The sequence below is a fragment of the Nanorana parkeri genome, unplaced genomic scaffold, assembly GCF_000935625.1.
Source record: "Nanorana parkeri isolate BGI_ZX_2015 unplaced genomic scaffold, ASM93562v1 scaffold1376, whole genome shotgun sequence".
Taxonomy (NCBI): Eukaryota; Metazoa; Chordata; class Amphibia; order Anura; family Dicroglossidae; genus Nanorana; species Nanorana parkeri.
The window spans coordinates 332,448-359,682 of NW_017307644.1; the positions used below are offsets into that span (position 1 = coordinate 332,448).

At 42.5% G+C, this 27,235-nt stretch overlaps 1 protein-coding gene across 1 annotated transcript in view; it reads right to left on the bottom strand.

Annotated features, from left to right (window-relative positions):
* Window positions 1-1,548: 1,548 nt before the first annotated feature.
* Window positions 1,549-27,235, bottom strand: part of LOC108797973 (gastric intrinsic factor-like) — a 42,463-nt gene continuing 16,776 nt past the window's right edge. Inside the window, exons 6-9 of the mRNA XM_018569662.1 lie at window positions 14,992-15,178; window positions 11,424-11,568; window positions 6,505-6,619; window positions 1,549-1,608 (exon numbers count right to left, since the gene is read on the bottom strand). Coding sequence (XP_018425164.1) covers window positions 1,549-1,608; window positions 6,505-6,619; window positions 11,424-11,568; window positions 14,992-15,178 — 507 coding nt within the window. The remainder of the gene's footprint in view (window positions 1,609-6,504; window positions 6,620-11,423; window positions 11,569-14,991; window positions 15,179-27,235) is intronic.

The following is a 27,235-nucleotide window of genomic DNA, read 5'->3' on the forward strand; positions in this document are numbered from 1 at the left end:
CCTAACTTTATTGATATCACAGAGGGGGGCTAAGAAACCCCTATATGTGATAGCAAAAGAAGTGACAGGTCCTCTTTATGGAGACATCAGGGGTCTCCAAGACCCCTAATGTCACCTAGGACCCCCCACTGAGTGAGCTGATCCGTTTGAAGCAGCTCAGTGTGACGTGTCGCAGAGACTCTAGCAGGTCTTGCAACATGATCCTAGAGCAGGGGTCAGCAACCTTAAACACTCAAAGAGCCATTTGGACCCGTTTCCCACAGAAAAGAAAACACCGGGAGCCACAAAACCCTTTGACATCTAAAATGAAGATAACACTGCATATATCATTTTTTACCTTTATGCTATGTTTAGCATGTATATAGGTATATGTGGGCTTAGTAACGCACTGGACTCAGGGCTTAGTAACGCACTGTACTAAGGGCTTAGTAACGCACTGGACTCAGGGCTCAGTAACGCACTGGACTCAGGGCTTAGTAACGCACTGGACTCAGGGCTTACCGAAACCCCGCAGAGCCTACCTGAAAGTGACCCTGCAGAGCACACCATAGACCCAGCCCATCTGAGACTCTCTATGGTGGGCTCTGCAGGGCCTCAGGTGGGCTGGTCGCCAGGGTCCCTTCTCTTGTAACTCCTCCCAACTCCTCTTACCTGCTGCTGCTGGGGCTTGGCCTCCTCCACCCCCTCCCCTGTCACCTCTGTCATGCCGCCCCTGGTACAGCTGATACTCATTTAAGAGGCCCCCCAGGCTGCCCAGACTCCTCTCATGGGTACCGGCCCTACCCCCCTGATGGCGGTGTTCTATCAAAGTTTGTGACTACGTTACAATGTGTGACTGGTGACATGGTCACACATTTCAATTTAATCATGCCCAGTTTTTTTGGCGGTGGAATGTGTGACCACCAATAGCTCAAGCATTTCAACACATTGTCAGCTGTTCCAGGAGAACTGATCTGCCCTGGAACAGCTGTTCGGTCCTGAAATGTCACTTCTATCCGACTTTGTGAGTGCGATCTCACATTCCACCCCACTCATAAAGTCCGAGAAAAGTGACATTTCAGGACCGAACAGCTGTTCCAGGGCAGATCAGTTCTGCACATACCATCTGCGATGCCGATCTCCCCTGGACAGGGAGCCGCAGAAGGGGGATGAAAGAGCCACATGTGGCTCCGGTGCCGCAGGTTGCTGACCCCTGTCCTAATATGAAAGCCAGGCTTCTGCCAGCCCCTCCCCTTCCAGCCCACCACTGCAACCAATCACATCTTTGAGTCACAGTACACGGAGTCTAAGAATCGAATGAGTCTACTGGTTAAAATAATCAAATGATTCTACTTAGTTAGTAGACTCATTTGATTCTTTGAGTTAAAGAATCCTTAGTCATCAGAGGAGTTACTAGTCCCCACCAGTAGAACAATTCACTGACTCAATGAGCAGGTCGCAGCAGTGATAAGGGGCAGTCAGCAGGGAGATTTACACATTTACAAAAAAATAAAAAATACAATTTTTAAAACAATTTTTGGTTTAAGTTTTTATTTATTTTATTATTTTTCACTTACATTTATTAATAGCGTTCATATCAATGTTCCCCAGGAGCTGCCTGACACCCTTCTTTGAATCAGAGTCCTCTGATTCGGATCTGAAGGTTCAGACAGCTCCTGAGCTTCGGTTCACTTGCTTGTCAGCCGACTCAGCAAGTGAATCGAAGATTCGGTTCATGAATCGGTTCTTTTGAATGAACTGATTCAAATGAACCGATTAATTTAAAAGATCCGAACTTCCCATCTCTACTACATAGAGCCGCGGTGTCAGCAGCCTTATATAGTGTGCTGCAGGGACTTAGCTGTGAGACATGATTGGGCAGAGTCATCATGACTTTGCCCAATCATGGCTCTAAATGTGTACTGAGCCCTGATTGGCACAGTCTGCAAGACTGTAGCCAATTACAGTTTTGGAGGGCGCAGTGCATTGTGGGATGTTCCGCGGTCGAACAGACCGCTAACATCCCGCAATGTTTGACGTTCAGCGAACGCTAGAACAGGTTATGTTAGTTTGAGTCTAACCTATGTTCGATTCGAACATGCAGCCCATCACTAATAGGGTATATGGTGGGTGGATAGGAAAAATAGGCAGATCCCCATTTCCTTCATGTGACAACAATTCCCATTACCAGTGTTGGGCTCTGTTGTATGTATTGGGGGTGAGGGGAGGCTCCTAATCCTACACATATACTAAGTTTCAGAACTATGTGCATGGTAGTTTAAATGTTTAACTCTGAAAACTAAAAAATGAAGAATTTTGACTGGCGTTACGCTTTAATGTGCTTAAAGCTGCATTGAACATCTCTTGTGTTATGATGAAGCAAAATATATTCCCAAATCTACAGTAATAAATAAGGGTCATAGACATCATTTATTTGCTAATTACCATTACTTCAGGCCATGTGCACATCCTGAACTGTTGGTCTATGGAACAGATAAGGCACTCATAGAGAGAAACACCTATTTACTGTATACTGTAAGTCTTCTGCAAGAAACACAAGTTCTACAGCTAGATTCAAATATGTGGTCATTTATTGATTTATTCATCAGTGCCAGTGTTACAAACAAACTGGAGTTTTACAGTAGATACTGAGTGACATAAACATGGCGTACAGCTTCCATGACAAAAAGGATAATAATAGAAGACACAAGACATAATCAAGTGTAAAACTAAGGTTGTTGTATTTACAACAGTGATCATTAGTAGCAAATATAGTATAAGTAATGTTTATTCAGTATGGGCGAAGTACAAGCTCACTATAAAGTGGAATTCCAGCTTGCCCACCCCCTACCACCACCACAACTAATTTTCTTTTTATGGTGCTTCTCCCTCTCTTGGTTTGAGCTCTTCTGCACAGGGACTTCAAGAGGTTGATACCAAGTCAAATTCACCTACTGGGAACAGCTTGTGGACAAAAAGACTGCAGTATACTATTATGATTTGACACCAGCAACTATACCAGCTTTAAAATTTCATATAAAAGTACAGTAAACCTTTAAAGAGAACCAGTGCTGATTGGGCTTATGCATGTTAATGAATCGTACATGTACAGACATACCCATGACCACACACTGATAAAACATGTCACCACTTGGGTGGGTATAATCTTATCACCGAACAGAGCCTCTCCTGATTCAACTCTTCTTTTTTTTTTTGATGGAGTGGGGAAGAGTTAAAATTTCTGCCTGTGACACCACTGGGCAAACTTTTTTTCACTTCCTGTCAATGTGGCACCATGATGGGAAATGGAGATACATAGGACACAGAGGCAGGAATGAGGAAGGCACAGACAGCAATAAAAACATTGTCAATAGTGCTATGTCTTATGTCTATATATATATATACTTTTAAAACAATTTTTTTAATGTATTTATTTATTTGCCTGCATCCCCATTGTACAGATTTACTGTCAATTTCTGTTTACACTTGAAGTGAGGGGAAATTTCTACAGTAGGGACTCTGGAAATAAAACCAAATAGAGGATCTAATCCCTCCATGCTCTCCAACATAAAAAAATTTAAAAGCTGGAAATCAAAAAGAAGGAGAAAGGGCAATGGGGCTCTGTGTTTGATGCTTTTATGGTCACTTAGGAGCTGGAAGGCAAAAATGGTTTGGTGTGACCCATGGTTCTCAGCCATGCAGGTTGAGGGTCTCCTGGATTCTTGTTTCATATGAAAGAAAATTGATTTTCAGATTACTCAGGGATTTATGAATTCTGGATTGACTCTTGGAGCTCAGAGGCTTTGTGGAGTCTTGGGTGGGATGAAGCCTTCAGCCCAAGGTTCACACTTTTCCTACAATCAGCACTCTGATTGGGCAGATACCCACAACACATTACATTTTTTACAGTAAAGACTGTGCAATCATAATAATTAAAATCTGAATGGCCCCTTCAAGAACAAACCTAGTTTTGGCTCGTTTGTGTTAAAATAGAACTACATGTAACTCATTTAAAAAAAAAATTTGAATAGAGTGGAGAGGCATTAGAACCACTGTCAGGTTTTGTTGCTGCCTGTGTTCTCATTAAAGATATTCACTCTCTCCCATTATCCTGATGTGATGGCTAAATCCAAAATGTTAAGTTGCCACCAGAACAGCAATAGAGGGGGGCACCTTTCAATCGAGAAATTTGTTCCTCTGACAAGTAAGACTGGATTTCCCTGACATTGTACATATATCCTTCTTCCAGTGGAGTCTAGGGGACCTGATGTGAAGGGAAATCTGCCTAAGACACAAATGGCAAAAACAAAACTGACAGCGGTTTTACCCAAAAAACTTTTGGCTAAAGATATACTTTGGGCTCCAAGCTTGATATACATGCCACTGCTACCATTAACAGGCCTGGGGAAGATATATTGTTGATGGTACTTACTATAGTACCATAGAACAGTATTTACATATGGTACAATAAGGAGAATTTAGATTTAAGAACTCTGATTTAAAGGCCCAAGTGCTGTAGTCACCATGTGTTAGAAAGCCAATATATAATGTCCACTCTATCGGTTTTAGGTGGACTAACCCTTTGAAAAAAGCCTCAAGTCTACATTACAAAGCCCTGGGCGGCATGTCTTACATACTGTGATTTATTTAGAGCAACAGCAATGTGGCTATTAGCCTCTTTTACGGACAATAAAATAATCTGACAATATACAGTACATGTGAATGAAACATTTAACGTTAAAAAGAGATTGGTGATCAGTACTTGCTGAAGATGACGACAATATGCTCATTGTTGCTGGGTATGTAGCTACTGACACCTACAGAAAGAAAAGGTGAATGTGGTAAAGTAAGTTGAACAAGTTAATTGTGTAATCTTTAAAGGATAACTGCGTTAAAAGTACCCCACAGCACCCCCACACCAAAACATATGTCTATCTTTACCCCTCCTCCACACTTACTTGGAGCTAAACAGCCTATTCTCTGAAAGTCTCCCAGCTCTGCTTCTTCCTTGAATTACCATTAATTTCTATGGAGATAGACAACCTTTTCATAGGAATTACTGTGTGACTCCCATTGAGCCATTGGTGACGAGGAAGCATGGAGCCGGCTTCCCAGCCATGTAATGACTAGCTGCCCGGCTTCCTGATTGGTCAAGAAGCTGGCCAGTCAGGAAGCCAGGCGGCGAGTCATTACCCGCCCACCGGCTTCCTGACTGGCCAGAAAGCCGGCTCCATGCTTTCTCGTCACCTGGTGATGAGGAAGCATGGAGACGCATGGAGACGGCTTCCCTGCTAAATCGGGAAGCCAGGTGGCGAGTCTTTACACACTGACTGGCTTCCTTAATGGGACTACCGGTATCGCATTCGGTATCGGCAAGTACTGAAACAAAAATATCAGTACAGTACTTGTACTCGGAATCGGTGCATCCCTAATTTTTAGTCATCTGAATTCTTTTAGTTTTAGTTTTGTCAACTAAATCTCTAGTAGAGAAAATTGCAATGTATTTTCGTCATAGTTTTAGTCCTATTAACTTAGTTACTTTTAGTTTTCATCAGTGACAAACATGTGGATGACGAAAATTATGACAAAACATTTTAGTTGATTAAATTAACACTGGGTACAAGGGAGAGGTAGGTAATCAATTTTGATTAAACTGATTTTGTTGCAAAGTTACTGATTTCACTGTCAGCAAAATTTTGCCGAAGTGTAAACTCTCAATTTTGCTTAAAGGAGAACTATGGGGTTAACACTTTTCCCCATAGTTCTCCTTAGGGTAACGGGAGGACACAAACTAGCGTCCTCCCATCACCCTAGGCTCAGTATACCGCGAGCTACAGCTCGCGGTATACTGAGACGCTGCAGCCGGAGCGGGTCCCGACATCGATGTCTGGATCCTCCCAGCTGCTTGAGTGACAGCTGGCTCTGACTATCTAGAGGCAGAGCCAGCTGTACCCGCCCCCCCCCCCACCTTTAATGAGCTTCTAAGGTAAAATTTTCTTTAAAAAATATCTATTCTATATTTTCTCATTCTTCATCATTTTTTTTATTTTTTTTTAACTTAGGGTAGATTAGTACTAAAAAAAATTACAGTGATGATACACAAATAATGATTAGAAAAAAACCACACAAGTTTAAAGAACATTAAAGGAAATAAACTTAATTTCTTTTAATGTTTCTTTGTATTTGTGTTTTTTCCTTTTTCTAATTTTTTTATCATTATCTGTGTATCATCACTTTAATTATTTTAAGTTAATAAGGGGCCATTTTTTGTGGCATAGGAACAGATCTCAGAGACATTTTAAGTCCATTACATTCTTGAAAACCAAAATCCAACTTAATTTTACGTTCCCCCTTAACTCCAATGCATTTTGCTAAAATGGCGAAATTTCACCAAAATCTCTGTTCCTCCCTGAAATTTCAAGGAAATGAAAACCTCTCATCATTTTCTCATTTCCAGAAATCTGCCCTTCTAGTCAGACTCATAATGTAGGACGGCACACCCAAGTCTACTGAGTACTCACCTACTTCCAATGGACTTATACCACTGAAGAATTGCCAGTATGTTTTATCATTAGAGTTTCCAGCAAGGTGGTTAATGGATGTAATAAAAACTCCCCAAGAGGAAGTTTGTGTCGTAAAGCTGAGGTATAGTAAGGCAGAAAAAGGAGAAGAGTTAGGAGATGCAACATTTTTATATAATTACATACTTCAGTAAAAAAAAAAAAATGACACATTTCCTTCTAGTTCAACCAAAAAAAAAGAAAGAAAAAAAAACATTCTCACAGTGCTAAACTATCCCTTCATGCAGAGGAAGTCAGACAACCATTATAATGCTTAGTCCAGTTTGTTTTAACAGTTAAGAAAAATCCTTTCCAGTCTCCAAACGCAACCAGATACTCCTTGGATCAACAATCTACGGTACAATGCTATTTCTTATAGCCAACTCTATTTTGTGATTGAAGAAACACATCTCGCTCCCCTGGAAGTTTATTTTACATTTTGAAAGCTCTCACCGTAAAGAAGCATTTCTGCATGTTGTGGGGAAACCTCTTTTTTTCCATGCACCAAAAATTGTCTTGTGTTTTTTTGCGGTAACCTTAACTGGACAACTTCACAAAATTTACTATATGGACCATTGACACTATATTGCTAAAAGTATTGGGAAACCCCTCCTAATCATTGCATTCAGGTGTTCCATTAAATTCCTTGCTACTATATATTCCACGGTCAACTGTTAGTGGTATTATAACAAAGTGGAAGAAACTGGGAACAACAGCAACTCAGCCACGAAGTGGTAGGCCACTTAAAATGACAGAGAGAGGTCAGCGCAGGCAGAAGTGCACAGTGCGCAGAAGTCGCTAACTGTCTGCAGAGTCAATAGCTACAGACCTACAAACTTCATGTGGCCTTCAGATTGGCACAACAGTGCGTGGAGAGCTTCATGGAATGGGTTTCTATGGCTGAGCAGCTGCATCTAAGCCTTACATCACCAAGTGCAATGTAAAGCGTCGAATGCAGTGGTTTAATGCATGCCGCCACTGGACTCTAGAGAAGTGGAGACATGTTCTCTGCAGTGACGAATCACGCTTCCCTGCCTGGCAATCCGATGGACGTGTCTGGGTTTGGCGGTTGCCATGAGAACGAGCGAGTTTGGGGGTGGAGGAACTTGACTGGCCTGCACAGAGTCCTGACCTCAACCCGATAGAACACCTTTTGGGATGAATTGGAGCGGAGACTGCGAGCACAGCCTTCTCGTCCCACATCAGTACCTGACCTCACAAATGCGCTTCTGGAAGAATGGTCAAACATTCCCATAGACATACTCCTAAACCTTGTTCACAGCCTTCCCAGAAGAGTTAAGGCTGTTATAGCTGCAAAGGGTGAGCCAACTAATTACTGATCCCTATGGACTAAGACTGGGGTGCCATTAAAGTTCATGTGCGTGTAAAGGCAGGCGTCCCAATACTTTTGGCAATATAGTGTATGTATCTATAGCAACAAACAAATTGGTACAACAAACGGCGAAAGCGCACTGACAGCTGAGTAAAAACCTTAAAGAGGGTACATATGGGCAAAGAGATTCAGTATGCAAGCTCTAACTGAACAGGGAGAGGAGCCCTGTGAATACACGAACAAAATCACACAATGAAAGAGCGCTACTACTGTGGAGAAGACTCCCGTTTCAGTTGTCAGCATGTCGCATGTGAGCTGGGCAAATGATCTTACGATGCCGGGAGTGTTCGCAGGCAAACAGTCTGAAAGCTGTGATGGATGGTCGTTAACAACGCGGACTCAGCTGGCCAGGCTAAGCCGCGGTGCCAGGGGTAGGAGGAGGTGCCAGGGGTAGGAGGCGGTGTCAGTGCCGGACCGTTCAGGGACCTCGAGGGTCTAGGCTTGAAAAAGGGCAGAGCCTCGAAACGCGTAGCCGCCGATAGTTGGACACTCTCCTTGTCCTTTCCTCTCATCCTCCCTTGCTTGTGACAGTTTGGATACACCGCTAGCACAGACCCTCGAGGTCCCTGAACGGTCCGGCACTGACACCGCCTCCTACCCCTGGCACCGCGGCTCAGCCTGGCCAGCTGAGTCCGCGTTGTTAACGACCATCCATCACAGCTTTCAGACTGTTTGCCTGCGAACATTCCCGGCATCGTAAGATCATTTTCCCAGCTCACATGCGACATGCTGACAACTGAAACGTGAGTCTTCTCCACAGTAGTAGCGCTCTTTCATTGTGTGATTTTGTTTATGTATCTATAGGAGGTGATCATATATGGTATAAATGACAACTTCTGAAGGTAAAATAAATACAGGTCAGTTAATCTTTCCACATAGCATAGCCCCTCTATGCCTCTTATTATTACATTTCCCTTCTCAACATGGTAAAGTTCTGCTTAAGTGGGTTGGTGGGTGGGTTTTTAACAGACTATTACTTGGGTTAAAAAAATAAATTCAATAAAAAGTCTCTGCAATAGAAGATGTATTATACTCACCTCTCCTGTGGGCTGTATGTCTACCGATCCTCAATTTCATCTTTGCAGCCTTCATAAGACTCTCCAGTATTTGACAGTTGCAGGAGTTCCGAATTCCTGTGCCCCCAGCTGTGTGCTGTGGTTCCTTTCTCAGTCCCCTACCTCAATGATGGGCCCTGTAGTGTCATAGGTGATGGAGGATGGAACTACAGTGGCAGAGGACACTGGCATCCATTACTCCTGATAGTGTCAAAGGCCAAAGTGCCTTACAGAGTTTTCAGGTCTGAAATTAAGGGGAAGATACGACCTCCAGAGAGTTTAGTATTATACCTCTTCTAATAAAGGGACTTACATAGTATTTGAGGTTGAATAAAGACATTAGTCCATCAAGTCCAACCTATTAGGATCTCATTCTAGGAGTACCCGTACCCCTGTATATTACGGTCCCTTAAGAAATCGTCCAAAAGTTTCTTGAACAATTCCACATTATTTGCTGAAATCACCGCCTGTGGCAGTGAGTTCCAGACCCTAACTGATCTTACTGTGAAGAACCCCCTTCGCCCCTTGTGCTGGAATTTTTTTTCCATCAATTTTAGGTGATGGCCTCTAGTTTTTGTAACGGAGTTAATTTTAAACAGTTTATCGCTAATGTTGCTACCACCATTAAACATTTTGTACATGGAAATCATATCCCCCCTTAATCTCCTCACCTCTAATGTGAACATGTTTAAATTTAGTAGCCTCGTCTCGTAGCTCTGGTCCTCCATACCCCTAATTAGTTTGGTTGCCCTTCGCTGGACTTTTTCCAACTCAAGGACATCTTTTCTTAGTACTGGTGACCAGAACTGGACCGCGTACTCCAGATGAGGTCGAACCAATGATCTATAAAGTGGCAAAATTATAGACTTGTCCCTGCAATACATCCCCTTTTTAATACAGGACAAGACCCTGCTTCTCATCTGGATTTGTTTTTTAACCTGAACGGGTTGCTTTAAAGGTCTGCATGCGCACAATATCGTAAAACAGTAATGAATTCTATTTTTAAAGCTAATGTAACATAGCATAGCAGCCATGGGGCCCTGAGTTCAAGTACCATGAACATACTCTTTGCATAGAGCTGTTCTCCCTGTGTTTTCCTGGCTTTCTGTTGGATGTTTTGATTTGGTCCCACAATGGTTGCTATCTCATTAAAGAGGTCCCCGATTAACTTTCCTGTATGGAAATAAGTCCTGGCAGCCCAAACGTTAGTCACAAAACGGCACTTATTTAAGACATCGCCATAAATCGACATCTACTTGACAATACTAGACAGACACCTTTTAATTTTGGATGTAGTAGGTGAGGGTTAGAATGTCCTTCAGGTTTTTTTGTCTGTTTCACTGCTGGTAAGGCTCATGGTCACTGTTTTTCTTGGTGACCTTCATAGCTGCCCCAGAGCTCATCTCTCCTCCTCAAAGCCGCATAGCCACCCTACCTCTGAGAGCCCTTCAACTCGCATAAAGCCACGTGGAGCCCCTTACTTTAATGCATCCTATAATGTAACCCCCAGCCTTTCACCTCCCCTGCCTCATCCCACTGACAACAACACAGTGGATTTTTTTTTCCATTGGCACTGATGCAGCGCCATTTGTTTCCCTTCCAGTGACACCACTAATGCAGGAGCATTTTTTCAATTTGCTAAAGTGTGCCACAGCCGTTGGCACTATTTCGGAGCATGCCGCCCCCTGCCCCACCCGTATTTTCAGCTCAACCTTTTTAAAAAGTTCCCAGGCATGCTTAAAGTGCACCTGTGCCCAGAATGTAAATAATAGAACTTTAAAACAAGCCCTCATTCACCTCTGTATTCATAAGCATTAGAAAAAAATAATAATTTTCAAACTTCACCACAGAGGCAGGGAAATCTTCTCTGCTTTTTTCTATGAAAGCACATCTTGGCAGGCTGCCAGCCCTCTAAGGTAAATGCAGAGCAGATATTTCTAAGCTGTTAGAAACTACTGAAACCTTTAAATTAAAGGTAAAGTCCACATAAAAAAAAATCCAATATTCATAAATAAAAAAAAATTGCATTTATTATTGCTTGCATTAGATCCAGTAATGCATTGCATCCGTGCTCAGTGGAACGAGGGTGCAATGCTTTAGCTCATGCAGACTCCTCCTCTGAATATGGGTGTAACCTGACACATGGTATAAATGGTAAACTTAGCCTTTAAGAGTCTGTTATATCTTTGAAGAACTTTGGGATTTAGTTTCTTCTTAGTACCAGTGACCAAATATCCGTAGTGTGAGCACAGGTGCCCTTTAAAAGTAATATTTAGTGTGGAGCTAAGCTTCAATGACCTCCAAAACTGTAAGCGTGCCCAGACAGAGGCTATGGCCCGGCGTGCTGATAAACACTCTGAGAACTGTACATGTGTTTCATTATCAAAGGTCAAACAGAAAAATAGTTTTTGTCAATGCTAGGCTTCGAATTCTCACCTGAATTCCTTGGAGTTCACTTCAGCAGCTTTTTCCATGACCTGCAGTAGAGTGGACCCTTCTCTCACCTCTACAATGATGGAATACTTAAAATGGTTCCCTATTAAGTCATTCACAATGGAGAATTCCACCGAGATAGAGCGAACTATGTGTGGAAGTGAAAAACAAAACGGGATAAACATGCATATTGAAGAGGAACACAACTTTAATACCAGTAAGCAAACAAACTGTATGGGAGGGCAACACAAATATTGACAGATTTTTTTTGTAAAAAAATAAATACTTAAAGTGACACTAAACAGGAATTAAATATAAAAAATGCATTCAAGTACCTTAAAGTGACATAAAGTCACAAATCTTTTCCTCCCCCAGCCATGCTGCTTTAAGGACTTACCTTAAATGATGTCTCTTGATCCGATCATCTTCTTCTTTCCACTTGTATTCAGCAATCCCTCCAGCGCTGGTGACGGTCTCTGATCCAGTGTGTCTTCTGTGTACCACAGTGTCTGTCCGATGTGCACGCTCCCAGCTGCGTGCATTGACTTACACTGCGTCTCTACTCCTCTCCCCGCCGAAGATCTCTACTGCGCATGTGCCAGACCCATCATCCAGCTTGGCTGCTGGAGAAGCTCCAGATCTTCAGACGGGAGCAAGGGGCGCTGACAGAGGTAAGTAAATAGCATTTTGGTAACTTTTTTTTTTTTTATGTTTTTACATATATCTACTGCTTGCTAGAGTTTAATTATACTTTAACTATTAACAAAAATGTATCTTATTTGTGCATCACTCGGCTGTAGATCCTCAAATCATCTCTGAATTGGTGCTGACACTGTCCTTCCTTCTGGAGGGTGGCTACTTTTGTTCCCCATGGTGCCTGTGTGTCTTGCAAAGTAGCCACTGCTCCAAGCTCACTCATTTGATGTACTACAATCTCATGTTTAGTTTACTCATTTGTATTGGCATTGTAGTCTATCATGGGAGCAAGCTTGGAACGTTGGCTACTTTGCAAGACACACAGGGATCATGGGGAACAAAAGTAGCCACCCCCCAGAATGAAGGGCAGTGTCAGCATGAATTCAGAGTTGATTTGAGGATGTACAGCTGAGTGATACACAAAGAAGGTCCACAATTGTTAATAGTTAGGGTACTTGAATGCATTTTTAAGGTTTAACTCCTAAGTTTAATGTCACGTTAAAGATGCTTCAATGACCAGTCCACCCAAAGTGATGAGTGGCGCCTGGTGAGTTGAGACACATGCTGGATTGGAGTACTCAAACAGAAAGATCTTCCCACCATAATTCTTGGCTTTGCTACGGTCTAACTGGGATTTGTGGGTGTTCCCACCAACTTTTTGTATTCTAGCTCCTCAGTTTACATTCACCATAGTATCAAATCAATATAAATTGCAGCAGGGGGTCCTTCATAATGGGCATTGCAGGTCTGCAGACCTGGGAATTAACCTTGTCCCCAAGAGATAGAATAGACAGGTGGTTTAATTCTCCAACATGTAGCAAATAATGAAATATGAGTTTTGGGTGGGCTGACCTTTTTCACTGAAGTCATTAACATCTGGTTTCCGGTTTACTGAACCTGATTTGGTAAAATACTTGCAACATACTTAAGTAAAATAAATGTAAAATACTTCTTTGACAATTTCAGCCCCTTAATATTGCACTAATTGATTATGAAAAGTGAATAGATATCCATATCAGAGTTAAAATCTGATATCAGCACTATAAACCAATGTCCATATTTGGCACTCACCATCTTCCTGTGCTCCCGTGCCCTGGAGGCACAATAGGCAAGCAACACAGAGCAGGTACGCTAACATGCTCACTGTTGGGTCCAAATAAAACACCTATGCTTCCAACTCCTCTTTATATACCCACATGACCATCCAGTCCAGATCTCCACCTCTTCAAACCACGAGTGGAACATGTCATATTATCTGAAAGTTTGAAACCTTTATCTTTTGACTCAGCAAACAAAAGGCGCTTGGAGACTAGGTTCTCCCGGAGAGTTATGGCTGTGTACATTACTCTGGCTGACAGACAGACATTCTCTCAGACCAATATTTTAAAAGCTCTACATATTACAAGGTTACCTTCAACACAACATATTGGATACTACTGTTGCCTTTAAATGTATGTCAGGGCAAAATAGTAATAATAATAATAAAAACAGTAATAATAATAATAATAAAAACAGTAGTAATAATAATAAAAATAGTAATAATAAATAAAATATGCAGTACATCCCTGAAATACACACAAGTTTTATCCCTTTAAAAACAATGCAAGAACATACAAATATAATGATCTGCCAGAAATCTAGTGAGCTCCTTCCTGTAGCAAGCTGACAATGCTGCCAGTGCTATACAGAAATCCCAAGCAGCTTTGTCAGCAGTTTATGAGTTCTCTGCTGGACTATATAGTTCCACATACCCCGTCTCTCCCTATCCCTCTCCACGTCTATACATTGAATTTTTTCCTGGTAAAACAATGCTGCTGTTTTGACTCCTAAAACCTGCCAACAGACTTGTCTAAATTTAGGTCATGCATGGAGATCACCTTCAAAGTTCACATATAGCTAAAACTAAATGAATGACTGCCTACCCACTGGCTGTTCCTCACTTTCCTGGACAGCCAGGCTACATGCTCAGATAGGAGACTGCTATAGATTTGTTTTTCTGTATGGGGTCCTCCCCAAAATCCATACCAGACCCCAAGGGTCAAGTTTGGGTTTTGAGGGGGGCCTCACATCTTTTTTTTTGTGAGTTTCCCTTCAAAATTAATACCAGACCCCTATCCAAGCGTGTAACCTGGGTGGTCAGGGTAGGATTTGTCAGCTGAACATGTCCTCCATTGCCACTTCTAAACCACACCTGGTCATATGCCCTGAAGAAGAAATTAAAAACAGCATGGGGTCTCCCCAAAGTCTATACCAGACCCTTATCTTTGATAAAGGTCTGGCATAGATTTTAGAAATGGAGATTAGAATCTTCGTAGAATGGAGGTTCTCCTAAGCATGCTCAGAAAAAAAAGAGACAATGCAGCAGACTTCTTCACCGGTGTCTGTGCAACTCCCTCACTGCAAAGAGGAGAAAGGACATGTATGTATAAAACAGGTGCCCCCATTAGAAGATTCCCCGTTATGCCCTGTAAGAGACAAACATACAAGCAGCCACTCACCACCACCACAACAGGACCACAACAGGACCACAACAGGCCTCTCTTAGTTCTTACATACTTTGCACTTACATCTTTCCAACTAAACATGTCCTGATGGGACATGATACCAACAAAACATAAGATGCCGTAAGAGTCACCAAGAACAATGTATCAACCCTCCAAAGTAAATTCTCAGGGTCTCATTAGCATCTAAATGGAAATTTCTGTAGCTGTGTTTTTTTTTAACACAATAGTAGACAGAGGTCAATAAATAGTGGAGCCACGTAAAGGTAACAAGTGATACAATGGTAACCTGCAGCTTTAGATGAAGCATACTACTGTAAATTTGATGTATGTGATTCTGTGCTTTTGGTTATTAAATGAAATAAATCAGATACCATCATTGTCTGGACATGGCAGACTTTTCACAGAGACATAGCTTTCACCCCAAAGGAAAGGCAGCAGTTGGGCGGCAGCGATGGGCAAGGAGTATGTCTTCTGGGGTATTAGTCCAATCACTTTCTGTATCGTTCTAGGGCAATCCCAGGAGTCCAAGGAGTAATACGCCTGTGTAGCTAATAAAGCCTAAGAAATCATGGAGACACAAGGATTTAAACTACAAGATCCAAACATTTTAAAAGAGGCTGATCTCTACTCCACAAGTCCTAACACTAATGAAAAGCTTAAAGTAGAACAACACCCTTCTATCCCTTACAGCTAAGAAAGGTGCCATCTTAACCTCTATTTGTATTGCAGTTGCCATGATGATGCACATGTGATCAGCTATGAAACCAGCTTGAGGAGTGATGAGGGACGAGGGAGCATGGAGCCGACATCTCGGTCAATCAGGATGCCAGACAGAATGTAATGACTCGCTGCTCAGCTTCCTGATATTGGAAGTTCGGGTATCAGGACAGGCATCGGATCATTTGGGCGAGTACGAGTACTCGCCCAATATTCGGTATCGGCACCGATACCAATACTAGTATTGGTGTAGGTGAATTCCTAGTAAATACTATATAGCATTGTAAGTGTTTTGTTATATGTGTTTAAATGCAAAAAAATAACAGCATGCCAGAAATTCAGAGCTCAACTGCGTCCTGTTTACACTTCCTGAGTTATCTCAGGGAGCCCTCTCAGCTCTTATCTTGAGCTACAGAACAATTACTCTCTATGTTGATAAGATGAGGAGAATGGGATGAATTAAGTAGTTAAACAGGGCAGGGCGGACAATATTGCTTGCTATGAGCATGAAAGGTGATCTATAAATGATAAATGTAGCTCTTTCATTAAAAACAAAACTAACACTTCCCACCACCATTGATGACAATATACAAAAATCTCTAAATATTGCAAATAGATGTTGTTCTGCCCAGCAGTGAAAATTCCAATTCTCTGCCTGCAATATCAAAATCAGCTACAAGATGGAGCTGAAGAGAAACATCTCTATTTACACTAGTTTAGACCAGTGGTTCTCAACCTGTGTAACCTTAGGACCCACATTTGTCCTTGGTCATTAGGTCGCGACCCAAATCACACTGCAATGGAACCCATGTCATTAGAGTACTGTGCGTTCCGGTGAGGGCGTATGAACTGCGGGTGGGAAGTACGTATGGGGTATCATTCAAATGAATGTATTGTAGGTGTGATTGCGTCGTGCTGTTTAAGCACTGTACTAGTGTGAAAGGACCCTCAAAAACACTGACATACATACACAGACACAATCTCACACACTCACAGACATTCTCACACACATAAACACTCCCAAAATTGTTTTAAAGATCCACCCAATCTTCCTACCTTACGAGAACTGGAGTAGATCCCCAGCCTGGGGTCCAGTTTGGGTTGCTGTGATGGAGCTCCATCCATATGTGCATTGTTTGTACAGATCCTTTGCACACCCCATAGAGGTGCTGGGAGCCACAATGTGACATCACTCTGGTCTAGGCACCTTTACAAGGCACATGAGGGAGCTGTAAGCAAGGCAGGTATGGATGGAGCTTCCTCGCGGCCATAGCCCCATCTCATCCCACCTTAAGCTAACACCCAGTGCCGGGCAGCATATTTTGAATGGCTGCTTGACGCGAGAATTGACAGTGCTGTGAAAGGCATGCAGCGACCCACTGAACATGGGGTCGCAACCCACTTTTGAGTCACGACCCACCAATTGAGAGCTATGGGTTTAGACTGTTTTTCTTAAGCAAAACTCCCAGCACTCTTCTGCTCAAAGAGAAGGAAACAAGAGCATTCTGGGAATTCAGCTTCCATTTTAGAACAGAGAAGAGAGTCCACTGCCATCCTAAGCACATGTCTGGAGGAAAGCGCCCAAATGCCTTTAGGCAGCATCACTGGTATGGTATATTTGTGAGCTGACACTATATTTACATGTTTTATATATGGATTGTATGTTTCTATGGTCTTTCACCAGTTTCACCCATCCTGTTTTGTTAATAAAGCATCAAGATTTCACTCAGTCTGGCTTATTGCAGAATAGGAGGGTTTACCTGCATGTCGAGCTACATACAGACCACAGGTAGCGGAGACAGAACAGATGCAATTTGGCATACATTAATAAAGTGCTGCAGAAATCAAAAGTCCATTATATATAGGGACAAGCTTTGGGCTCGGGTCAACAATGAGTTCAATCCAAATCCAAGCTGTTCACAGTTTGTCAGATGGGTGAACGAACTGGCCAGTGATTAAAACAGCCCTCTTATCCCTTACAGCCAAGGGAGGTGCCATCTTAGCCTCTAGCAATATAATAGAAAGTAGAGGGACTCCTGGACTGTGATGCAATGCAAAAATCCTTTAAAGGAGAACTATGTGGTTAACACCTTTCCCCATAGTTCTCCTTAGGGTAACGGGAGGACACAAACTAGCGTCCTCCCGTCACCCTAGGCTCAGTATACCGCAAGCTTGACTAATGTCTGCTTTCCAAGAACTGTAGCATTGTTTCAAGCCGTAAATACATTCAGTGATTGTTTGCAAAGTCCTATTACATCAAGTGGCAGCTTGAATTATAGTCAAGGTGTGAGCATACGTGGAACTTCCTGGGATTTACAACACATTAAAGTTTATGCAAGTATATTCATGCCGGGCAAGTAGAGAAGCATCCTATTCAGGGAGCAGAACTTGCTGCTCCTGCCCTGCACACAGGCTGCTGATCAACGCCCATCTTATAGCATGGTTCACATAATTCCTATGCAATTTCTCAAGTCAGTCTTAGCAACACTAGCTGATTGTCTGTAAGCAAAATCCTTAATCAAGTACCTAGAGCCCCAGCTCATCCATGGAATAGAGAGGTAGAGGCAATGTTCATAGAGTTAAAGAGATCTATGCTACATGTAAGCCCAGCTGTTGGGCAGCAGTGAAGATATCATTCTGCCTGGTAATGAGGAGTAGGAATGGGCTGCATGTTCAAGTCGAACATGGGTTCGATTCGAACAACGCTAGTTTGATCGTTCGCCAAGCGCAAGAACTTTGTGGGATGTTCACGGTATGTTCGACTGCGCAACATCCCAAAAGGCAATGCAGCTTTTGAAGCTCTAATTGGATAAAGGCTTGCACCTGACCACAGGTCAGGTGCAAGACTTTGCCCAGTCAGGGCTGAGTACTCTGTTAGAGCCATGATTGGGCTGAGTACTCTGTTAGAGCCATGATTGGGCAAAGTCATGATGAAAACAATCCTTTCTGAAAGTTCTACACACATTGACTTGCTTTGAGTTCGAGTCCAAATTCAAACTCTTCGGAAGTTCGAATACAAACCGAACTCGGGCCTGTTCGGCCCATCACTAATGAGGAGACCGGATTGACATACAGTCTCACGTGTTTCACCTGTATATCTGCAGACTTTGTAAAGATGTAATCCCAAAGTGCCTCCTAAATCCTTTAAAACACCTGCCTATTGCCTAATCAATACTCTTGTAAAGAAAAATGCCTGCATGCCTGTCTGTGTGCTTCAGCAAAGTTTAACTACTATTTTGAGTACATTCAGATCATTCATACAAAGGACTAACAAGTGAAGGAAGAGAAACACTCCAGGATTTAACGAGTCATAACATTAAAATTAAAAGGCAAGTGTGTAAAACGTACATGGCAGACTCAAAGAAAATGATTTGTAACTAAGTGGCAGACTAAATGTATTGCACATGGAATATGTGTTATAGAGCTGATAGTGGAGGAGGAGAAAATACAACTTAAAGGGGTTCTAAACCCTCTGATTTTTTTGCCTATATCTACTGCTAGCAAGCAGTAGGTATACAGTAGGCAAAACGTTTAAAAAAAAAAAAACCCGCTTTAACAGCGGTTTAAACTTACCCTGTTTTCGCCGCGTGCTCCCGCCCGAGAATCCGAAACTGCTCAGGCGGCTGCAAAGCATCTTGGGGTGGGCGCATGCGCAGTTCAGATTTTCGGCCGGGAGACGAGCAGAGACACAAGGTAAGTCTATGGACGCAGGCACCCGCATGCAGACACCGTGGGACAAGAAGTGCCAGCAAGCAGAGAGGAGTCAGCGCTAGATAGGACAGCCGACGCACCGCTGGAGGGACAGATGAAAACATCAGGAAAGAAGAGGAAGATCGGATTAAGAAACCTCATTTAAGGTAAGTTCTGACATTAACATTGGGGGAGGGAAAAAAAATGTTTGACTTTAATGTCACTTTAATGAGTTAGAAAAAGAAATAGGTTTTGGGAGAGGTGACATTTCCTATGCTCCTGTAGGACGAGTGATGAGTGAAGGGCCGATGACATAGTTCCGGCGCAACATCCGTGCACGAGACTCGCCGCAACGCTATGGGAGAAGCCTCACAGCTCCGCGCTCCTCATAGCTAAACAGTAGAAAAGCATCATGGCACACTCACAAACCAGCATGTAAAACAACTTGTCTCACCACTAAGGATAATAACAGAGGTTTGGATACACGTCTTCTGCAGAGGATGTGAAAGCCGCACTGCCCCGCCAAGGCACTGGTGACAAATTGTTGAGTGCGTTGTCGTTTGTTTTGCTTGACCTCATAGCTAAACGCCGCATATTAAGCCGACTACAAGCCGACCCCAAGGCACAGATTACTGGACCCCTGGATCTTACTTCTCTCGGTCTTTTTCATATGATCTCCTTGCAGCGTGCAGGCTACCGGGCTCCTTTCAGTCCACCATCGACCGCAGCATACATCCAGCATCCCAGCAACCAGCAAATCTGAAAAACGACTGTGGATTGCAGATGGGGGGCAACAGCAAGAAGAAGGACAAACAGACCTCGCAGAAACCAATTACTACAACCCGGACCTCCCGGAACCCCCCTACAACATCAACGATTGGGACATATTTCCCAGGTACAAGGTCGAGACTATCTGTGGGGGGGAGTACTGGGGGTTCAGTGCCGGCCTCTCCTGTGGGGATAGGCCGGGAGCATGGTAGTAATGGTGCCCGGGGTGGTGTGCAGGAAGAAGCTGAGCACCATATGGGTTCCCCTATGATGCACCACCAGGCAGGTGCAAAGACACCCCAAAGTGGGCGAGAGGAGTCATTTGGGGGCCCGGTGCAGCACAAACCTAGCCTAAAGACTAGGGATGCACCGATACCACTTTTTTAAGGCCGAGTATGAGTACCGATACTTTTTTTTTTCAAGTACTCGCCGATACCAATTACCGATACTTTTTCTTAAAGGGGCAGGTCACATTTTTTTCTAAAGCAATACAAAATCATGATTTTAGGTCAGTTTCTTAATATTATGAAGAACATGAACACTCTGTAGTGTGGCACAGCTATATCCAATTCTGCATACCTGGCTTTATATTATAAGAACTTTATAATATAAAGCCAGGTATGCAGAATTGGATACACTGTTCACTGTCTAGACATGTGATAATCTATTTTCCCCACTAGGGGGATACAAGCCTTAGTTAGCAATGGCATGATAAATATTAATTTCATTATTCAATGTCTTTTTTTAAGACCGCTGAATTGTTGGAGCAGGAGGGGGCGGAACAGCAGGATATAGGGGTATACCTACGAATGCTCCCAAACAAAGAGGACATGGAGGGCTATATTGCTAGATTGGAAAACACATATAAGGAAGAGATACAGTCATTAAAAATCGACATCATAAACCTAGGAACTCGGGTAAATGAACTGGAGGAGGATATGGAAATAGGATCATCCAGGCTCGATGCGCAACAGAAAATCATTAAAAAACAAACAAATATGATCCAAGAACTGACATATAAAATAGATGACATTGAAAACAGGAGCAAACGTAACAATATACGGATCCAGGATATACCCGAATCAATAGAGCCGCATGCCTTATTTTCCACAGCTAATGCCATACTGAATGCTATACTAGGAAAAGCACCTGAATCTGAGTTGGTGATTGATACTGTATACAGAGTTCCCGGACTGGTAAGAAAATAATCTACAAGAACTAGGGATGTGATTTGCCGGTTACACTATTATGCTGAAAGAGAAGCAATATTTATAGCAATGAGATCTAGGAAATCAATAACCTATGATGGATATAGTGTGACATTATTCCCGGACCTTTCAAGACAAACACTGATTTTTTTATCGAAGCCCGTGGACGTGCATCAAACTTCCCCCTGTGAACAAAAAAAGTGAACCGTGAAATCACAGCACACAAAAACGTGCACAAGGGTGCAAGGTCCTTCGAAAGAATGGACCTACTTTCCCGACCCCGGGGCGCAAGGCTCCTGACAGGGATTGAGACTGTTGGTCCACCAACCCGAAGGCCGGTGGACCCATTTCCTTCGGGGACCTGCCGCAACAGGTCCCTCACAGTATCCCCACTTTTTTCCCTCACAGTACTAGGCAAGGCGTCTCTCCCGAAGAGAGACCCCCTTCCTGGGTGGGAGGAGACAGAGAACCCCGTAGGAGGCACGGAATCTCCTCCCAGCGTCAGGAATAGGCCCCGAAGAAACCTGCACCATCAGCATCTGTGGGTCAAATTTAAAATAAAAAAGTGCCAAACATGCATAGAGTGCATAAATAAATCTAAAGTGCCAGTGCACCATGCTGACAGGCCTTAGGGGCCGGAGTGCAAAAATATTTCCCCAAACTAGCCATAAGGCCTGTCCAAGAGGCTTGTGCAGAAATAAGCAGTATGGTGTGTGACCAAGTGCTACAGTGAGTCATGTGGGGTCCCATACCCAAGTGACTTTCTGAGCACCCCTGGGATGCCACCCCCAGGGGGCACAACACCACGGGCTTCCTGCGCCCCCGAACCCTCGAGCCAGACCAAGCTTCGCATCTGTTCAGTCAGAAAGCCATGTACTGAGCGGTTCCCCTCTCACAGGAAGCCACCCCACACGCTCTTTCACTCCAGCGAGTACTAAGTAACCATCCCCCGCAAGGATGGTTCTTTTCCCCACCGAAAACTGATAAGAACAGATACTACACTTGATCTTAGCCAAAAGGCCAGAAACACTGATGCTCAGAAGAGCATTGAGGCCCCTATTAGAGAAGTTACAGGAAAGATCTATTAAATACAGATGGGGGTATACCTTCCAATTATTAGCCTACAGAGACGGGAAAACAGCAAAATTTAAGTCACTAGAAGATCTCCCAGACTTCCTAGATACCATGGAATTACCCCCAATACAACTACTTGAATGGCCATTTGAACAAATTAAAGCAGGAGAAACATCAAGGCAGGACTGGAAATCAGTAAAGCCACAAGGAGTAATTGCAAAATGAGTAATCTATGTCGGCTTTTGATAACATTATGAAACAAGGGGAGGGTGGAGACGCATTGTTGGAATGTTAGCGCACTGCCCCGGGGGCCACCCCACTCTCCCTACGGTTGGTGGAGGGCAGGGGGTGAGGGCAATACACGGGACGGTGAAAGATATAATTGAGTTAAAATATAATATGCATAGAAATATAGGAAAATAGAACCAGGCTATAGAAAACTTGACTAAAGGGCGAGTCTTGTGAGGCGTGGTGCACTGGACGGACGTACACCTGGCCATCACAATCCTCAATAGAGCCCTATTTTTTTTAAGGGCTCTTCTTGCTTGAATATGTGGGATATGGGAAAAAGAAAGATGTCTTACATACAAGAAAATTACAAATGTATGCATGTTGTGAAGTCAATTGGAGTGAAGTTGTATAAATGCGAGGTGAAAGAATGGAATGGGAAGCAAAGGAAGCAGTATAAGTTGTTGAATCTGAAATGTTGTTATAATGTATGTGAGGTGAAATGGTCTTATGCACAAAGCAAAATGCATTTTGAAGGATTTATAGTCAAGAAATGAATAGGTTGACATTTGCTACTTATAACGCTAATGGTTTCAACACACCAGAAAAACGCTCACAGATTTTATACCATCTCCATAAAAAAAGAATAGATATCCTATGTTTACAGGAAACGCACTTTAAGAGGGGGGTTAACCCCACTATAAGAGATACACACTACACGAAATGGTATCACAGCACTAACCCAGAAAAAAAAGCAAGGGGAGTATCAATAGCCTTCCATAAAAATGCACAAATTGAGGTAATAGACACAATCATAGATGAAAAAGGGAGATATATGTTTTTGAAATTAACACACTTTAAACAAATGTACACACTAGCGAATATTTATGCACCAAATAAGGGACAACATAAATTTTGTAAATGGGTATTGGGTAAATTGGAGAAATATGGGGTAGGCACACATATGGTAATGGGAGATATGAATTTAATTTTTGACACTGCTTCAGATACGACAGGCAACCCCCCCCCCCCCCCCCCGCTAGAGATAAAAATAAAAAATATTATAAAGAAGGAGACAAATGTGGAAAATTATTAGCCAGGAAAATCCACCCAAGGCCCCCTAATAGAAATATAACACGAATCAAAGATGGGAATGGCAAGTTACAACACTTCCCGTCCGCGATAGTAGATAGCTTTGGAAAATACTATGCTTCCCTATATTCAATACGTGGAAAATATGCTGATATGCAACCAGCAAACTATATTAAAAAAATTCAGAAATATATAAAGGATGCAAAAGTACCATCACTAAATATCGAGGAGGGAGACAGGTTGAACTTGACATTTTCAGAAAAGGAAATTAAAGATGTAATATCCTCTATTGAATAATAAAGCCCCAGGTCTGGATGGCTTTACAGCCCGTTATTATAAACAGTTCGAGGAACAATTGAGACCTTTTTTCACTAAGACATGTAATTCAGTTACTGAGGCATGCCCCTTCCCCACACAGACAATGGAGGCACGTATATCAGTGCTTCCTAAACCAGGGAAAGACCTAACGGAATGTGGCCACTATCGCCCTATTTCTTTGATAAATATCGACTTGAAACTATATGCCAATTTATTGGCAAATAGACTAAAAAGTGTTTTACCTAAAATCATACATAATGATCAAACTGGTTTTGTCCAGGGACGGGAGGCCAGAGATAGTACTACAAGGGTTATAAACCTAATAGGACTAGCACAGAAAGAAAATAAACCACTATGTCTCCTGTCAATAGATGCTGAAAAAGCATTTGACAGAGTAAGTTGGCCCTTTCTTAGAGAATCCCTTATACAAGTAGCAATGGGAGAACAATTTGTTTCCAAGGTGATGGCATTATACACGCACTCAACCGCTAAGGTAAGGGTGAATGGGGATTTGTCCGCCCCTTTTCCCATTCTCAATGGAACACGACAGGGATGTCCACTGTCACCCTTATTATATGTCATAGTGATGGAACAACTAGCGGCTACAATTAGACAAAACACATCGATAAAGGGCATGATCTCCCCAACACAACATCATAAAATGGCATTATACACGGATGATATACTCTTATTTATAACCTCTCCACTGATAACAATACCGAATGTTCTTAGGGAAGTAAAGGAGTATGGCGACCTGAGTAACTTCCATATAAACATATCAAAATCAGAATTCTTGAATATCTCATTAACGAGTAAGGCACAAGAGGGAATTATGCAAAGTTACCCCTTTAAATGTCAACTTCATTATATTGTGTATTTGGGTATTAAAGTCCCTAAAGATCTGTACACACTGTATGTAATCAACTTTAGGGACTGGTCAGATGGGATATTCGATCAATTCAATACATGGAACTGCCTGAGCCTGTCGTGGATGGGCAGAGTAAATGTCCTAAAAATGGACATCTTGCCGAAGATCATTTACAGGTTTCAGACAGTTCCTATTGGTCTACCAAAATAATTTTTTCAGAAACTCAAATCGGCCGCAAGGAAATTCGTGTGGGCTAATAAAACCCCACGAATCAGCGTAAAAACATTATCGAGACCAAAAGAAAGAGGTGGGCTGGGAATCCCAGACTTTGAATTGTACCACAAAGCGGCCTTGCTATTAAGAATATTGGACTGGATACATGGAGGCCAAAGTAAGGGGGGAGTAAAATTGGAGATTGAAACATCGCCCATACCAATAAGTAAAGTCCCTTGGTTGCCAATAGAACATAGACCCAAGTGGAACACCCTACCCTTTTTGTCCAGACCTGTGCTACAAGTATGGGATAGGTCCATTACTAAATACAATTTGTCCTCTAGACCTGGACCCCTGATGCCCATTATAGATAATCCTCAATTCCCTCCAGGTATGCAGTCGGCCCCCTTCTTAAACATGGAGAGTAGCTCCATGGAGCGACTATGCCAAGTTCTAGAGATAGGAAAAGACGAGTTGAAAATAGAATTAAGACCAGAGAGACAAATTGATGGGAAACTTTGGTTAGAAGCAATGCAGTTATCAGATTTTATAAGGAGCCTTAGGACCTATAAAACCTTAAATAGGCCACTCACGCCATTTGAGAAGATGTGCGTGAGTAAAACCCCTATCTCGCATATGTTATCTGCGGTATATGGCCTGCTGCGGGAGGAAGACGCTAAAGGATATACAAAGTATATGAAAAAGTGGGAACAAGACTTGGGAAAAGAAATTTCAGAGAAAGAATGGGAAATAATATTTACCATGGCCCATGGCTCTGTTACCTCCACATTCCTTCAAGAAAACAACTATAAAATTGTGTCTAGATGGTATAGGTGTCCAGAAGGAATTAAACAAATAAACCCAGAAAAATCAGATAGATGCTGGAGGTGTAATGTTGAGGAGGGGACATACATACATACATATCTGGTGGAGCTGCCTGAAAATACAGCCGTTTTGGGAATCGATATTTGAAATATACCGTACAGTGGAGGTTTCAAGTATTGAAAAGGATCCCTTAATGGCACTACTATCATTGTACCCTGGTCCTATAATAAAGGTAAAAAAGGATATTTTAAGATTTGTATTGTCGGCCGCCAGAGTAGGTATATCACATAAGTGGATGTCTACATCACCACCTACAATAGAGAGTTGGGGGAACATAATGGAAGAAATAAGATACATGGAGGAACTACAGTATGTGCAAGAGATGCCGACAGGAAGATAAATTATGATAGGGTGTGGGAATATATTAAGGAAAAATTACCGAAATTTAAAAAAAAAAAAAGTTTCCCCTATATTAAATGATAAAACATTTATTATTACCCAATTTTTTGGTAAAATATAAAAGATGGGGTCACGTCGGGTAAAAAGACACTAAACATGTCAAGCCTTAAAATTGCGTGCGCGCGCGAAACCTCAAAAAACGATAATACCCAAAATTGGCCATAGGCGACGCTTTAAAAGCTGTTACCGCTCATCAGTTTAGTGTTATCAGTGATTGATGGCCCTAAAATGATTGCTCTCACTGCGACGTTCGCGGCGATATGTAACATGTGTAGCGCAATTGTAATTTTTGCGCGCTGGGGCACCGGACGCGTATTTACGTTTATAGGCGCGTAAACGTGGGGGTGGGGGAGTTAAACATTTTGGGGGGGTTTTTTCCCCTTTTTTTATATGTGGCTTTTATTTTATTTTATTTTTTTATGTGTTACTTTTCTTTTTTTTTATTTATATATATTTTTTTTGCACTTATTGTTATTGCTATTATATAGGGGGATAACAACCCCCTATATAATAGCAAAGGCACACTGACAGGTCCTCTTTATGGAGATATTAGGGGTCTCTAGGACCCCTAATATCACCTATGGACCCCAAAAGAAGCTGATAAAGCAGAGATCTGCTTTATCAGCTTCTTCTCTCTCCAGATGACTGACAGGTGAATGCGGAAGTGATGTAATACACATCACTTCTGCATTCACAGCCGCGAACGAGCACATATAGGCGATCAGCGGGCTATGGACCCGCTGATCGCCTATATGTGAAACACCCGGTGCCGGGTGTTCGCATTGGACGGGTCTTTTCTGCCCGTGCGTGCCCGCTAGGGGGCGCGCGCGAGCAGAAAAAAATTGCCGTCTGGAGACGGCAACCCGCAGATGCTGCAGTGCCGTCCGTCCGTTTTTTTACTACGGGCGGACGGCAAGAGGTTAAGATAAGTAAAGAATAAAGTAACACATCACTAATAGAGGGAGGGGAAAGGGTAGAATGGGATCCACAATAACACTTCGATATTAGGAATTATAGATCTATAGCACGGAATAGTACACAACGATTAAATACACAAATAGGGTAGGGAACACAAGGACAATGATAACACAAGAAATAGTGTGTAGATACACATATGGGTATGATGGAGAGTAATTTTGGAACAAAAATGGAAGA